Source organism: Arabidopsis thaliana, chromosome 5, assembly GCF_000001735.4.
Source record: "Arabidopsis thaliana chromosome 5, partial sequence".
Classification (NCBI taxonomy): domain Eukaryota; kingdom Viridiplantae; phylum Streptophyta; class Magnoliopsida; order Brassicales; family Brassicaceae; genus Arabidopsis; species Arabidopsis thaliana.
The window spans coordinates 135,329-150,823 of NC_003076.8; the positions used below are offsets into that span (position 1 = coordinate 135,329).

The window sequence follows — 15,495 nt, forward strand, 5'->3', positions numbered from 1 at the left end:
ACTTGGGATTTGGGAACAAATTGTTCTTGTTCTCATAAATTACACTCTTATCTATGTTAGTAAACTTACGACGCTCATTATAAAGTATCACATGAACAACAAAAAGTCTCCATGGTGATGGAACATTGCTATTTCATTAATATTTAAATGGATTATTAATGTGTTAACGTGGGAGCACATGTTAACGCGTGAGAACAAGTTGTTATGTTTTCATAACATTAAAACCAAAAAAAAGGGTTAATAACATGTTGTTAAACAACAATGTATATTTCAACGTGTAAATTTTTTTTTTGCCAGACATTCTAACGTGTTTAGTGATTACCTTGAAAACTATCTCTTCGAATCATTGTTAATATCTCAAACCAACAGAGTCGCCGGTAATATATTCCCAACATTCATTTTGAGTACATAAACAATGTGACCAACTTTTAGGCGATTAGGGTTTTTCCGTTTCTGCCGCCGCGTTGCTGGTCGCCGGCTTCTCGCCGGTTGAGATCTTGTCATGTCTAAGAAGAAAAAGAAGATCCCTCTCCTTCCTGTCAGTTCAAAGTTCGCTCGGGTTTTGGCTTGCGCTCAGTCCGGCTCTGTCCCCCTGTCGTCGTCTGCTCCTTCCGGATCTGCTTCGCCTCCTTCCTCTGGTCTTCCCTGCGCTGGCTCTTTGGCTCTGGTTCTCCCTGTTCCTCTGGTTTTCGACTTGGAAGAGAATTCCTTGTCTCCCGAGGTTATTTCGGAGACTGTTTCTCTCATCCCGAAGTCGTCTACTCTTACTCCTCTGGTAGCTATTGAAGCGAATGGGTCATCCATTCAGCCTCTGCCTACTGTAATTTCCTCCTCGGTTGGCTTGGGATCAGTGTCCGAGATCTCCTCCGCTGGTTCCCCCATTTTGACTCCTTCAGTTGGCTCAGCTCCTCTCTTAGCTCCGAGCTCAGGGCCTGTTGGCTCCTCAGATATGGTTGCTACCAAGTCTCTCTCTTTGGGATCTGCTATTCCTCAGTCTTCGACTCCTATTTCGGGCTCTTCCTCTCAGGCCCCCAGCTCCGATTCAAAAATTGATCTTCCTTGGGTAGCTAAGTTTAAGGCTTCACTGCATAACCTTAAGCAAATGAGTCAGCCAACTTACTTGGAAGATGGTACTCCGGTTGTGATCGCTCCTTCCTCGGTCTTGTTGAAGTCTGCTGCTTTGTGGAAGGGCCATGTCGTAGCTCAATTTCATGGCTCTTGTCCTCCTGCAACCCGGATCTTCTCTGATTTGAATCCAATTTGGGGAAATTACGGTGATATTACCGTTCGCATCGTCTCCGAGACTGTGGCTCTGATTTTTATTCCGGCTCTTAATACTCGCCAATGGGTGGTGGATGTGGGATTCTGGCAAGCTGGTAACTGTTCTTGTACAGTCTACCCTTGGTCTTCAGAAGGTCTCCTTAATATTGATGAGTTGAAGACTGCTCCAACCTGGGCTGTATTGAAGAATGTTCCTCCTCAGCTCTATTCGCTTGAAGGGATTAGTGTTATTGCTAGTGCCATAGGGGTTCCTCTTCACACAGAAAAATCAAGATTAGACCCCATCAATATAGGTTCAACTAAAGTTAAGGTGGTGATCAAGCTGGACTTGCCTCTTCCTTCTTCTGTTGTTGTAAAGGATGTTCAGGGTAATTCTGCTAGGGTTGATGTGGAGTATCCTCGACCTCCGCCGAAGTGTTTAAATTGTGGTAAATACGGACATTTATTGAGTCGTTGCCTCATCCCTCTTCAGAAAAAATTGCCATTTAAGAAGGACTCTCCTTCAGGAGCCAAAGAGGTGGCTCTTCCTCCAATATTCTTCCGGCAGCTGGAAGTAGTGACTCAGTTAGAGGTGTCGACCTTTCTCCTCCTATTGCAGCTGAGATACCTTTGTCGAAATCAAAAAGGAGGCGCTCTAGATCAAAAAAGCGATCCCTTAGCTCTCCTCCACGGATTACTGACCCTCTATTACCTTTCTCTCCCCAGTCTTCTCTTTCATCGCAGACTTTGGCTAGTAAAAGGTGGGTTGCAAAACCAGGAACGATCTCATCTGATCTCAAGGTTGGAGTAATTCAGGGTTCTGGTTCTATTCAACAAGCTGCTCAACCTAAGAGGTCTATGCGTGACTCCATCAAAGATCCAGATCCCAGTTTTCCCTTGCCTATGGGTTGGACAGTCATGTCTACTAAGGCTAAGAAGAAAGAACTCAAAAAGTGGCATAATCGTCTCCGTTCTTCTGAGGCAGGTTCTATTGATTTAGCTGCTAGTAAGGACCTTGAAGGTCCTTCTTCTCATTGAAAGCTGTGCTTTCACCTTCACCTTTTGTTGTGTATATGAAGGTCCTTCTTCTAATAATCTTCTTGTCGGATGTTTTTTGGAGACTCACGTGGCAGAGGAGAATGCAAACTCGGTTTTGGCCTCAACCCTTCCTGGTTGGAGGATGGATAGCAACTACTGTTGCTCTGATCTTGGGAGGATATGGATTGTTTGGGATCCTTCCATCTCAGTTTTGGTTTTTAAGAAAACAGATCAATTTATGTTATGCAGGATAAAGCTGCCCAATTTATCTCAATCCTTTGCGGTTGCTTTTGTGTATGGAAGGAATAATGATATTGAAAGGAGATCTCTTTGGGAGGATATTTCTGTTTTGTCTAGGTCCTCCCCTCTCTCTCATACCGCTTGGTTGCTGTTGGGGGACTTCAATCAGATAGCAGCTTCTTCTGAGCATTACTCTATCACACAGTCAGCCTTCAATATTCGTGGTATGGAAGATTTTCAGGGTTGTTTGAGGGACAATCAGCTCTCTGATCTGCCTACTAGGGGTGTGTTCTTCACTTGGTCAAATCATCAACAGGATAATCCGATCATAAGGAAGCTGGACAGGGCTTTGGCTAATGATGAGTGGTTTTCTTCCTTCCCTTCTGCATTAGCGGTTTTTGATCCTCCGGGTGTCTCCGACCATGCATCTTGTATTGTTATGATTGATAACCAGCCTGAGCCTTCAAAAAAATGCTTCAAGTATTTCTCCTTCCTATCCTCTCATCCTACTTATTTGGCAGCTTTGGCTGTTGCTTGGGAGGAAAACACAATGATCGGGTCTCACATGTTCACCTTAAGGCAGCAATTGAAACAGGCTAAGTTGTGCTGTAGGAAGCTGAACAGGTTGCGGTTCAGTAACATCCAACAGAGGACGGCCCAAGCGCTGTCTCGTCTTGAAGAGATCCAAGTAGATCTTCTTACTGTCCCCTCAGACTCTCTTTTTCGACAAGAGCACGTTGCGCGTAAACAATGGGATTTCTTCGCTGCTGCTCTTGAGTCTTTCTTTAGGCAAAAATCAAGGATAAGATGGCTTCATGAAGGGGATGCTAATACGAGATTCTTCCATAAAGCTGTGATTTCTCATCAAGCAAATAATCTCATCAAGTTCCTTAGAGGAGAGGATGACTCTAGAGTTGAGAACGTTGATCAAATTAAAGGGATGCTGGTCGCCTATTACTCTCATTTGCTAGGTTCTCCGTCGGAGAATGTCACTCCCTTTCCTGTTGGCAGGATCAAGGATCTGCTATCCTTCCACTGCGACTCTTCTCTTGCGACTCAGTTGACTCTGGTTCCTACTGACGAAGAAATTACGCAGGTCCTTTTCTCTATGTCTCGGAACAAAGCTCAGGGCCCTGATGGTTTTCCGGTTGAGTTTTTCATTGAAGCGTGGCCTATTGTGAAGGTTAGTGTTGTGGCTGCTATCAGGGAATTCTTTTTGACTTGGATCCTCTCTAAAGGCTTTAACGCTACAACCCTTACTCTCATTCCCAAGGTAACCGGAGCGGACCGCCTTACTCAATTCCGTCCGGTGGCTTGTTGCACTACTATTTACAAGGTTATCACTCGCCTTATTTCGAGGAGGCTGAAGCTCTTTATGGATCAGGCGGTCCAGGCTAATCAAGTTGGGTTTATAAAAGGGCGGTTGCTGTGTGAGAATGTCCTCCTTGCTTCTGAGTTGGTGGATAACTTTCAGGCAGAGGGTGAGACCACTAGGGGTTGTCTTCAGGTGGATATTTCTAAGGCATATGATAATGTAAACTGGGAGTTCCTCATCAATATTCTCAAAGCCTTGGATCTTCCTTCGGTGTTCATTAATTGGATTTGGGTTTGCATTTCTTCTCCTTCTTACAGCATTGCTCTGAATGGAGAGTTGGTTGGGTTTTTTTCCAGGTAAGAAGGGCATTCGTCAAGGAGACCCAATGTCTTCACATCTTTTCGTTCTTGTGATGGATGTGTTGGCTAAGTCTCTGGACTTAGGAGCAATCAATTGTCTTTTCAACCTCCATCCTAAATGTTTGGCTCCCATGATTACTCACTTGAGTTTCGCGGACGATGTTTTGGTTTTCTCAGATGGCTTAGAGTCTTCTATTGCTGGAATTCTTTCTATATTGGATGACTTTAAGCTTGGTTCAGGTCTAGGTATCAACAGAGAGAAAACAGCTTTGCTTTTGGATAGAGGAAATTTTGAAAGAAAGAGACAGTTGGCTGCTAACCTTGGAATCACTCATGGTTCTCTTCCTGTTAGATATTTGGGAGTGCCTCTTATGGCTCAAAAAATGAAGAGACAGGACTACCAGCCTTTGGTTGACCGTATAAGCATGAGGTTCTCCTCTTGGACAGCGAGACACCTTTCATTCGATGGGCGTCTTCAGCTCCTTCAGTCTTTCATCTACTCCACCATTACATTCTGGGCGTCGATTTTTATTCTCCCCAACCAGTGTCTTCGGAAGCTTGAACAATTGTGTAATGCTTTTCTGTGGACAGGTGCGCCTAACTCAGCTAGAGGAGCAAAGATATCGTGGAACATTGTCTGTACTGCGAAGGAAGCGGGCGGTTTAGGTCTGAAAAGACTCTCCTCTTGGAATAAAGTTCTAGCTCTGAAACTTATCTGGCTCATCTTTACGGCGGCTGGTTCTCTTTGGGTGTCTTGGATCAGATTGCATCTCATAGGACATCGGAACTTCTGGGATCTTAATCCAGTTTTGTCAGGAAGCTGGATTTGGAGGAGGCTGTGTAAACTACGCCCTATTGCTCGTCAGTTCTTATTCTGTGAGGTTGGTTCAGGTGTGACCGCGAGTTTCTGGCAGGATAACTGGACTGTCATGGGCCTTTCATTCATTTGACTGGTCCAGTTGGACCTCTTCTTGCTTGTCTTCCTTTGAACTCGGTGGTTAGGGATGCTCTTCGGAATGACAACTGGTGGATCTCTACTAGTAGGAGTCGGAATCCTGTCATTGCCTTACTCAAAAGTTCTCTGCCGTCTGCCTCTAGCCTAATTGATTGTCCGCATGATGACTCTTACCTCTGGAAAATAGGTCATCATGCACCATCAAATAGGTTCTCCACATCGGATACTTGGAGATTTCTCGAGACTCCGTACAGTCCGGTTCCTTGGCACAAGGCAGTCTGGTTAAAAGATCATGTCCCGAAGCAGGCTTTTATTTGTTGGGTTGTAGCTCACAACAGGTTGCATACTCGTGATAGGCTCAGGAGTTGGGGCCTTTCGATTCCTTCGACTTGTGTTTTATGCAATAATCAGGATGAGTCAAGGGATCACCTTTTCTTTCAATGTCGTTACAGCTCAGAGATTTGGGGTTTCTTCACGGCTGCCTCCGGTCTCTCTTCTCCTCCTACTCCGTTTATGCATTGTCTGCTGTGGTTGATGAGTGCATCTCAGGATAGGAATGTGTCTCTTATTATCAAGCTCTTGTTCCAAGCATCGGTCTATTTCATTTGGAGAGAGCGTAACTTACGCGTTCATTCTAATAATATTAGGCCAGCTCATCTCATCATCAAAGAAATTCAGCTCATTGTCAGGGCCCGTTTGGACCCGCTTTCGCGGCCTTCTCGCGTGTCCCAGTCTCAGTCTCAGTCTCAATCTCGTTCCTCGCCGCTTGCGACTTGGTTTGGATTGTTCTGAGTTCCTCTCATGTCTCGTGACTTCCTCTGTTGCAGGTCTCTCTCTAAGCTGGGTCGTCGCTTTTCAGTCTTGGGTAGTCCTTCCCTTCTGTAAGCCTTTCTCTGTGTTCTTTTGTTGGACCTCTTTCTTTCTTTTGGGCTTTGTCTCTGTTGGGCCTGCGTGCCAGTTTTGGGCCTGCGTGCCTGCTGTTAGCCTTCGGGCCTTGTAATGTTTAAAGTTTTAAATGGAAAAAAAAAAAAAAAAAAAACATTCATCTACTTGATAGTCTTGATTGATCAGTTTCATACAACTACTTTTCCCAAAAAGTATATCATTTAATTTAAGTCATATGACTACTACTAGAACGTTTTGTCGTTAAACGAGGGCTAGTTTCCAAATCCTAAGACCATTCTCTGACAGAAGGAAATTTTGTTCTCAAATCCAATTTTTCCACAAAAATTCATAACCCTAACGTTTCATGATTATTGGACAGCCTATGTCCAAATGAATTCGGACTATTAACAGACGGGCCTAAATGATTTTAGCCCATATTAATTAGTTCAGTTTTAGGCTTAACTGGAAACAGACGATTTATATTAGGACAGGTCTAGCCCAAGGACATTAAGCCCGTTTGACATCTCTAACTGAAGGTTAGGTGCCACAAGCCCAACAAATTTCAAAAATGAAACAAATCCTTGAGCGAAAATGAATCAGCTGTCAAGGTTTCTAGTTAGAAATAAACAGATTCAGTGACGAACATTTACAAATTACAACATAATAAAAACAGGGTTATTGATTTTAGTTTGTGTGCTTCAGTAATCAGACAGAATTGACGAACTTCTACGAAACCAGGTTATGCAATTCAATGGGTAGCCATATAAGTTCTAAGTGACGAAAATTGCGTTGATATCATCACCCTGATGAAGAATAAGAAACTTCAAATTGTTTAAGATGGTGAGGGCATAAAAGGATCATTAATATCGTATTAATCTATATCTTCACCAAGCTACTAATATCGATACGGACTTAATGTCACGCCTCCTACGAATTCCAACCATTAATCATAAATTTCAATAAGATTATGTAGCAGCAAAGAGGAAAAGATAGGTTATATAAAAGATTGAATAACCAATCAAAAAATCCTCACGCAGCCATTACATGATTTGGGCAACTGGGAAAAAGAGAGAGATCGATGTTCGATTCACTCGGCAAAAAGTTGCCTTCTTTTTTAAAACAAGAAGCTATCAAAATTTGATTTTTTTTATAAAAAAAATAATAATAATTTCCCATCAGAGTAACTATGACAATATAGCATCATATGGAACTGATAAACAGATCCATAGCTTTCGATAAATATCCTCATTAGGAACAAATTGCACAAAACTTTTTAACCGAGCAAACAAAAAAATATTTTCAAAGAATTAACTAGAGGAAGATAGATGACAACAGCCAAAAGAAGCGTCTATATAAAGGAGAGGTTGCGATGATGATGATGGTAAAGATGGCGGCGGCTAACTAGGGTTTTGATGAAAGCCCTAAAGTTGCGTTGGCGTTAATAGTATATATAAGGGAATTGGCGAAGGCGGTTGAAAACTGTGGGCCTATATGTTCCAAATGTGGCCCATAACAAAATGACCCCAGCCCAAACTAATATGGATGTGACAGTTTTAAGAGTGACAAACTGAATTTGCCTGACACTGTTGCCAATTTTGGGCCTTATAGTATATAAATGATAAATCAGTGGTATTCACTTTTTACGTTTTTAAGCGTAATTTTGCTATGCTTTGTAGTAAAACTTATTTAGTCAGAGTCTTACAGACAACAACAAAATGGAACTCCCAAAATTTGATTATAGAGTAACATCGTTATAAAATGTGCGATTAGGTTTATTTTTCTTGATCAAATCAAAATCCTAACAAGAATTTTCAGAAATACACCAACTAGAAACACTGAATTTCAAAAAGTGTCTCTGCCTATAAAGGAGCATTCCGAAGATATCTCATCTCATAAAGACCAGTGACTTGATCAGCAACAGCCCACATAATGGCTTGTCCTGGAGGAATCCTCATTAGCCTCGGCAATAACCCTCTCCATAAGGCCACTAATCCTTCCTCTGCATAAATCGTTCTAATGGCATGAACCATCCCTTTATATCTAATCCCACCTTCACTGTCTCTGCTCTGAGCCATCAACCTCGTTTTCACCACATCAAACGGTCCTGTGCAGAACGGACCTGCGGTTCCAGCTAAAAACCCTGAGATCATTGACTGCCATGGCTGCAAGATTTTACCGTCACCTTCGTGTTTGTTCCACAAGAGTATGTCAAACGCGTTTTTCGCTGTGAACATTACAGCTTGGTTGGTTCCGTTTCGCATAACCGTCGGTGCTGCACCTGACCATAAACCAAGTATGCTTTCTTCTCTCACGATGGTTCTAGCACAATGTATTGGTCCTTTGTACTTGAAAAGCTCAGGACTCAATCCTTTCTGCTGCTGAAGTCTAATTTTCACCACCTGGAGATAAAACAGAGAACTCAACAGTGTTTTACTTGAGTAAATGTAAGCAAAATCTGTGTCAGACTCAAAATGCTTATGATTATGATGAACACGATTCTCCGAATCAAGAGTTGCCATGAACAATAGGGACCAAAGAGATTCGTTGGCCAAAAGCATCAAAACAGATCTCAACAAATCATTTTTTATCTCTTTGACTAAAATATACTAAATAATTGATGAACAGAGATGATTTTCTGGTGCAAGAATAATCTAACAATTTCAATTACACCAAATCTTTGACTCAACTAACACTCTGATGATTAAACTATAGTTTTAAATCGATTCATAATCTAATAAAATATTAGAGAAGCCATGTGATTTCATTGTCTCGAAAAGGCAACAAGACTTACCTCAAAGGGTGTAACAATGGCGAGAGCTTCAAGAACACCGGCACCGAATCCGGAAAGAAAACGGCCACGATTGCTGACCTTTCCGGTCTCGGAATCCTTAAAGGCGGTTTGAAACATGGCGTTGGATCCCATCCGAAGCGTGTACTTAAGCGTGAGATGAGTAGCGAACGGTGTTAAGCCTTTCCAGAGAGCACGAACTCCTTCGGTGCGAACCACCTTCGAACCACAGTGAGCGATTCCTTTGTAAGCGCCGACGCGATCTAGCTGGAGACGCGTTTTGATTACGTCGATTGGTTGGAGACAACAAGCCTCGACCACTCCGCCTAGTGAGCCTGAGACTGCTTTCATGTACGGCGGAATCTGCTTCTTCGATTCCGTTCTCGTCGCCATATCTGATTCCTCGGCCGGTGAGCGAATCAGAAATCGAGAAGGAAGCAGAGAGAAAGAGAGAGAGAGATATTCGTCCTTCTTCTCGTTACAGACTCTCTGCTATTTATTCTTTTGTTATTTTCCAAAAATGTTTGCTTTAGAAAGAAAGAAAAAGATAACAAAAAGAAATTGAGATTGTTTGTTGTATCCTTAAAGTGTGAGAAAGAAAGTGACCTTTTTTTTTTTCTTTTAGAGATGTCATTGGCACAATATTCTCATAATAGTGGGTTTTATTTAAAATAAATATGCATATTCAATCAAAAAATGAAAATACTTTTACATCTTCAAACCACGATAGTAGTGATCAAACACCTTTCAAGTTTCAACAACCAAGGTAAGTTTGGCGTAAATCGATTTCATCACCATAAAAATGGTAGATGTGATTTGGGCCTCTTATTAAAAGGGACCATCTTTGATTTGATGTCTTATTCAACGGTCGTAAATGCCTAACCAAATGACTATGCTTGGTCATTGTTTTTAGTTTCGCAAGGCCAATAGCCATTGATTATTACCCTTTTCATTGCCTTTTTCGCTTTGTCCTCTTCTTTGGTTTAGAATGTTGTTGTTACGCGTTTCTTTTTTCTTTTTCTAGGGACAATTTTGACGACACTCGGGTTCCAGATTTTATTATTCAATTTTTGTTTTTCTAGAGCTGATATGAATATATGCTTATGTTCAAATGAGACACTATTGTGTTAGCTCTGGGAGACAGTAGTATATAACAATGGAAGCATGAGTGGAGAGTTTAGGAAAGAGTGATTAAGCTTTGGGAAAAAGAAATGCATTGTCCTAAATAAATAAGAGCTGTGAAAAACATATTTGACTTTAATCGAATCCTATTATATCCTATATTAGTATATTGGGCCGATTGGACAGTAGATGATTGGACTATTGGGCCGATACAGAAACGATTATAGACATTAATTCTATACACAAGAGACATCCACAGCACCACAAGTCTGTTTCAAAACGGGCCCGTAATTTACATATTTAAAATCAAAGCCACAGCCCAAAACGAAAAGAATCAATAAATGTGCTCTACAAATAAGTAGGAAGCAAAAGACGATAGAAATTCCTTCATACAGTGGTTAGTCACTCCGGAAGAGTTGGGTTTAAGAGAAGAGAAACAGCACCAAAAGATCACTGGTTGTTTAATCCACAAGCTTATTACTTTTTAACATTCTTTATACAAAGATAAACAGACCTCCCTACTTGAGCTGACCCATGTGATTTACTGAGGTTTTAAGATTCCACACTAGAATGATCAGGGTTTCTTCGTGGACTGCAAAAAAAAAGCAAAGTTGTTTAGTCTTAAATGTCAATATATGTTTTGTAGAATCAATGAAAGATTGTATGCATAAAAACTCACGTCAATGTTCTTGGCAAATTCTTCCATTTGCTGAGCGACTTTCTCCCTGTTCTCTGCAGCTGGAAAACAAACATCCACTTTTTAATAAGATTGTGGGTTACAACAAGCAGACCAATCATTATTGAGCTAAAGTATGAAGATGCTAACCCATTTTAGAGAGGTTTTCTATTCTCTTTGAAGTCCTCACAGCAAATCTCTGGAAAGCATGGCTGCCATAACAGAATATAAACAATTAGACATCCATTAGCGAATGTCCAGGGAGTCACTAAGACTACTAAAGAATCTTATCAATCAGACAAATAAAAAGGAATCAAACAAAAACAAAACAATAAACAGCCTCAGTCTCTTAGCTTCACGTTTAACGTCATGTCTTTAATCAGGACAAGCCTACGAAAATCATCACCGGCAGTAATCCACACCCCAAAAAACAACATAATGAAAAACCGACAATCCTAAACAAAGTAAAACCTGAGTTATCTAAAAACAAATTTGAATAAAACTCAGGACAAAATGTTCACTTAAAAATCAGCGAATAGCTTTGCGCAAAGCCAAAAAGAAATGTACAAATTGCAAACACCAAAAAATGTAGAACCTAAACTATAACAATTCCAAAACTAAAGCCAAACTTTTTTTTTATCACAAAGAAAAAAAAAAAGTGTCTCAAACTTCCTACGCTGCAGCGTATGGTAAATTACGTAGCAAACCAGCTGAAGTTGAGATTAATCTTGCTTCAATATTGAACGAGCCGATAAGGAACATATTTCCAATCCAATCAGCCAGAGAAAGAAGCTTACTTTTTGATATCTACCCAATTCATCATTAAAAAGTACAAACCCTAAATCGTTATAAGGAATGAAAGTACCTGTTTGCCAAACCATTAACTATGAACTCGTTCGCAACGTATGAGATCACTCTCGCAATAAAGTTTCCTCCTCCCGCCATTCTCGCTCTTTCCTATCAAAAACGAAACCCTAATGTCAATAATTATCCACCAAATCGCAACAATTTCTAGAGAAAACTAAATCCAACAGGAAAATAAGAGACAGAAACTCGAAAAATCACAGCTTTACAAACAAAATCAAACAACAATTGATAAAACCTCAGATGAATCAAGAGATCGTATAAGCAAGAGAATCGGCCTTACCTGATGCAAACGAAGAGGAAGGTTCGAGACCCAACAAGATCTGCGTCAAGTCCCTATTTTACATTATACCAGATTTGTCCATTATATAGACCTCGCATCTTCCTCGTGACGGCGAATGAGTTTTTGCGTAATTTGTCTTAGGTCTCTCATCGGACGGTCACGATGTTCTGTAACAAAATCGAACGGTTCATATTACCCACTAGTCAACATTAACCTAAAAACTCTTAGTTCTGGAATTCCTATTTTACCCTTGTTTCTCCCTCTATTTACAAATAGGCCAGAGACGGGCCAGGCCCATCTAGGCCTTGTAATATTATTACTTTTGTTTTAGTCACTTCAAGGTCATATAATAAACGGGCCGAGTCTGTTTGATCTTATGAAAATTGACGACAATCACAATACACTGAAACAAACAAATCTCCGACAACACAAGAGGAGAAAAACAGAGGATTTGGGTTTTTCCCGTTTAACCCTCAGCTTCCTCCTAGCTTGATTTACAAATGAGCCAATAGGATCCGATTCCATGTATCGGGTAGTCCAGGTAAACACCAATGTATACAATCAGCGTGATGCATTGGATCAGCCCTCTGCTCAGCGGTTAGGATCTTGCCACCTGTCTCGGTGTAAACTGATGTGTGAGCGTCGATGCGATACTCAGAGAGCTGCGTGATGTTGATGACTGTCACATGCGTAGTCATGTGCTTTATCACGCTTGACACTACTTTCATCATCTGCTTGTTAGAGCCTGTTCCCCAAAACTTCTTATCTTTTATCGGTTTCGTCTCGTTGAAACACTTCGTGCCGTTTGGCTTTCCCCAATCCGCACTTCTGAACGTTTTACATAACACTTTACGTTAATCACAAACCAAACACATCAAAACATATAATAAAACTAAATGTTTACCTAGTATGAGTAGGAGACATGGTGGTGAAGAAGACTCTGGTCTTATTAGGGTCAACGGTGGAGTCTACCCAATTAGCCCATGTCTTGAGTCCTAGCCTGTAAGCCACTTGTGTGTCTAGTGCCTCTGCACCACTCTCTCCATTTCCGAAAGAACCCCACAGAGCTTTCATGCGGAGACCACTCATCCACCAAACATAAGTGTTGAAAACCAAAATATCAGCTCCTTCCCAAAACTTAGCTCGATCTTTCACTGAGTCCACTTTCACTATCCGTTTCTTTGGATCCGAAATCACAGGTATATCTGTGTTTGATTCGACGATATACGGTGCCCAATAGAACTCTATAGTCGCATTGTATTCCTATGAATCAAGAAAAACAGAGAAACATAAAATAAAAATCTAAGCTTTGCTTGTAATACAAGGTACTGTGATATCTGACCTAACAAGGTTTGCGTTGTAACGCAAGCTACCATCACTTAACGTACCTTTGCTTTAAATACAAAGTATTTTTGGCTACGCTTCATTGATTTTTCTCCTTCGGGTATTATTGATTCCACCAAACACACGAACGATTCCCATTGGCTTCGTTGCAACGAATCTCCCACAAAAAGTAGTCTTTTTCCTCTGAGTTTGTTCATTGCTAACTTCGGACTAAATCTGTTTGGAATTGAAATGAAGCTCATAAAGGTTCTGTCTCAAACCTTGAACCAAACTAGTGTTAGTTTGTGTTACTAAGTTGTATTTTACCGTGGAATTGTACAGTCATCAGGCTGCCATTCCCACCGAAGATAATCAGTTTCTGGCTGTCCGTTTTTCATACAAGAGAATTGACGATCGATGTATGGACATGATCTATCGGTGTAGAGTGGTTCAATTGAGCTATTGTAAACCCATTTCCCTGCTGCAACGTTACACTCTTCGGGATCGAATTCGAACCTGTCGTCAAGCACTTCCAATATCTCTGATCTTTCCTTTCGAATTTTCTCCTCTGGCAACAAGGAAAAGCAGGGGAATTTCATGAGACTACTTGCACAACAAGAAAGGAACACTGAAATTGGACAAAACAGAGTTTTCAGATTCGAGTATCGCGTATGTGCTTACTAGGTTTCGAGCTAACATCTTTCCTCGGACAAGACTTTAGCTTGAAGAAAGATGAAGACGAAGAGGAAGAAGAAGACAACAAGCTGATTCTTTCAGTGTATAAGAGAATGAAGAACATGAAACCACAAAGAACGAGAACGATGATGGAGAGAGGAATCTTGGTTCCTCCTACTCCTCTATTAGGAATCAAGAAGCTCATAGTGGCAAATCTGGTAATTTATGTAAAGAACGTGTCGAAATTAGGAATTATAGGGAAAGATGTCAAGTGAGTGTTATGGTTTTTATTTGGGAAATTAGGAATTGAGTAGGAGTGAAGCTAAAGGCATGTTTGGATGTGTTGCTTCCATCTTTTTGCCCAATTTAATAAAGATGTGGTTAGGGAGGTTATGACTTATGATTGGGTTTTGTCTATTGATTAGAACCTCTAAACGTGAAATGCACATTGTTATTCATTAGGTCATTGTTTTTAGAAGGCTTCCTTGTAGTTGTATTATTTCAATCAATAATTTAGAATTTCATGTTGAATATTGGACCAAAAATAACTGGTGTTGTTGATCACACCATATATACAATCTACTTACTTAGTATATTTATTTATTCAACTAATGAGTTGTTTACACACATGAATCTCTTCAACTGAAAAGATCTTATTTATTCAACTAAATGTATAACATATCAAATTTAAGTATTTAACTGTTGAATAAATTTACTTGATTAAATTCTAGTTATTATATTCGTATATACCTAGAAGACTAGACCATATATAGAGCAACTTACAAAGTTGCAATGACATGGAAGTTCAAAAGAAACTGTTAATTTGATGAGGAGGGTTAATCAACTGATTCAAATCGCTAATCAATCATCATTCCTCAAAAGTCGTTTAGTGTGAGGAACATATGGTTAAGGAATCGTTGTTATCTTCGCCATCGACATCAGATTAAACAACAGAAAACAAAAATATCGAATTTATCAATGGGCACATGAAAACGAAATAAACAGGCACCAACTAAATACAATAGTTGGTGTTGCTTGTAAAATCAACAATAGTTCATGTTAGTTATTTTTAGTAGATAAATTGGTAAAGCAATTATTAAAGGCAAACACAAATCATTAAGTGATTAATAATGCAACTAATTAATAATGCATATATAGTGGGGAGTGTTGCAACATACTTTCCGTCATTAAATCAGATATTATGTTTTAGTATGAAGAAAAAGGGGTTAACTGAGGAAAAAAATGGAGATGCGGGGTATCGATCCCCGTACCTCTCGCATGCTAAGCGAGCGCTCTACCATCTGAGCTACATCCCCATCGTTGTTCAACCGTTCAAATACTTAAAATATCGGCTTACAATCAAAAGTTATTCCTGTTTGTGTCTGGGCTAGTAATGGGCTTTCGAATACGTTTCGAGATTGATGTATTAGCATCTCCGTACAAACCAATAAGTTAATGCCAACAACATAGAAACTTGCCTATATTCTTGAGGTTTTGGACAAAACAATTCGATCTATATTATTACGTAAATTATAATGAGTTTTGGTTTTAAAAACAAATTTTAAAGGGTTTATATTTCTTATTTTTATATACAAAAAATAGAAGTGAAATAATTTGGAGAGATATGCTTAGATAGAAGAAAGAAACAGAAATGCATAATAATTGGTCGAGAGTTGATAGGGAATAAGGCAAGTCTCTTTGTGGCAATATTA

The 15,495-nt window shown here is 40.1% G+C and overlaps 3 protein-coding genes, 5 non-coding genes and 1 pseudogene across 10 annotated transcripts; 1 reads left to right on the top strand and 8 right to left on the bottom strand.

Annotated features, from left to right (window-relative positions):
• Positions 1 to 502: 502 nt before the first annotated feature.
• AT5G01335 lies at positions 503 to 5,959 on the top strand (annotated as a pseudogene; the record flags this gene model as incomplete). The annotated part of the gene is made up of 1 exon: positions 503 to 5,959.
• A 1,058-nt stretch (positions 5,960 to 7,017) lies between these two features.
• On the bottom strand, positions 7,018 to 7,161 carry AT5G00750. Its single transcript, NR_142423.1, has one exon. It is a non-coding gene; the product is annotated as an other RNA (small nucleolar RNA).
• A 61-nt stretch (positions 7,162 to 7,222) lies between these two features.
• AT5G00755 lies at positions 7,223 to 7,305 on the bottom strand. The gene has a single exon (NR_142424.1). It is a non-coding gene; the product is annotated as an other RNA (small nucleolar RNA).
• Positions 7,306 to 7,726: 421 nt separating this feature from the next.
• Positions 7,727 to 9,535, bottom strand: mSFC1 (Mitochondrial substrate carrier family protein). The gene is made up of 2 exons (NM_120212.3): positions 8,844 to 9,535; positions 7,727 to 8,451 (listed from the first exon to the last, which is right to left on the bottom strand). The coding sequence occupies exons 1-2, from the start codon at positions 9,231 to 9,233 to the stop codon at positions 7,912 to 7,914; spliced, it is 930 nt and encodes a 309-aa protein (NP_195754.1). The 5' UTR covers positions 9,234 to 9,535; the 3' UTR covers positions 7,727 to 7,911.
• A 523-nt stretch (positions 9,536 to 10,058) lies between these two features.
• Positions 10,059 to 12,028, bottom strand: AT5G01350 (UvrABC system C protein). Its single transcript, NM_120213.2, has 5 exons — positions 11,786 to 12,028; positions 11,504 to 11,595; positions 10,789 to 10,850; positions 10,642 to 10,700; positions 10,059 to 10,554 (listed from the first exon to the last, which is right to left on the bottom strand). Exons 2-5 carry the CDS (start codon positions 11,581 to 11,583, stop codon positions 10,537 to 10,539), a joined length of 219 nt encoding a protein of 72 aa, NP_568088.1. The 5' UTR covers positions 11,584 to 11,595; positions 11,786 to 12,028; the 3' UTR covers positions 10,059 to 10,536.
• On the bottom strand, positions 10,975 to 11,049 carry AT5G00760. The gene has a single exon (NR_142425.1). It is a non-coding gene; the product is annotated as an other RNA (small nucleolar RNA).
• On the bottom strand, positions 11,295 to 11,413 carry AT5G00765. The gene has a single exon (NR_142426.1). It is a non-coding gene; the product is annotated as an other RNA (small nucleolar RNA).
• A 59-nt stretch (positions 12,029 to 12,087) lies between the features above and the next one.
• On the bottom strand, positions 12,088 to 14,167 carry TBL3 (trichome birefringence-like protein (DUF828)). 2 transcript variants are annotated; one of them, NM_120214.4, is made up of 5 exons: positions 13,790 to 14,167; positions 13,436 to 13,676; positions 13,174 to 13,345; positions 12,690 to 13,048; positions 12,088 to 12,613 (listed from the first exon to the last, which is right to left on the bottom strand). In NM_120214.4, the coding sequence occupies exons 1-5, from the start codon at positions 13,986 to 13,988 to the stop codon at positions 12,280 to 12,282; spliced, it is 1,305 nt and encodes a 434-aa protein (NP_568089.1). In that variant the 5' UTR covers positions 13,989 to 14,167; the 3' UTR covers positions 12,088 to 12,279. The 2 variants fall into 2 exon arrangements, with proteins under 2 accessions (NP_568089.1, NP_001318450.1); NM_001342585.1 differs by having other exon boundaries at positions 12,089 to 12,613; positions 13,436 to 14,107.
• Positions 14,168 to 15,026: 859 nt separating this feature from the next.
• On the bottom strand, positions 15,027 to 15,099 carry AT5G01365. Its single transcript has one exon. It is a non-coding gene; the product is annotated as a tRNA-Ala (tRNA).
• Positions 15,100 to 15,495: the final 396 nt, after the last annotated feature.

Coding starts and splice junctions, on each gene's coding strand:
- mSFC1 (NM_120212.3), bottom strand. CDS start 9,233: ATGGCGACGAGAACGGAATCGAAGAAGCAGATTCCGCCGTACATGAAA. Junction 8,452..8,843: donor CCATTGTTACACCCTTTGAG/GTAAGTCTTGTT, acceptor TTTTATCTCCAG/GTGGTGAAAATTAGACTTCA.
- AT5G01350 (NM_120213.2), bottom strand. CDS start 11,583: ATGGCGGGAGGAGGAAACTTTATTGCGAGAGTGATCTCATACGTTGCG. Junction 10,851..11,503: donor GTTAATGGTTTGGCAAACAG/GTACTTTCATTC, acceptor CTGTTATGGCAG/CCATGCTTTCCAGAGATTTG. Junction 10,701..10,788: donor AGAAAACCTCTCTAAAATGG/GTTAGCATCTTC, acceptor TTTGTTTTCCAG/CTGCAGAGAACAGGGAGAAA.
- TBL3 (NM_120214.4), bottom strand. CDS start 13,988: ATGAGCTTCTTGATTCCTAATAGAGGAGTAGGAGGAACCAAGATTCCT. Junction 13,677..13,789: donor AGATGTTAGCTCGAAACCTA/GTAAGCACATAC, acceptor CCTTGTTGCCAG/AGGAGAAAATTCGAAAGGAA. Junction 13,049..13,173: donor ACTTTGTATTTAAAGCAAAG/GTACGTTAAGTG, acceptor CTTGATTCATAG/GAATACAATGCGACTATAGA.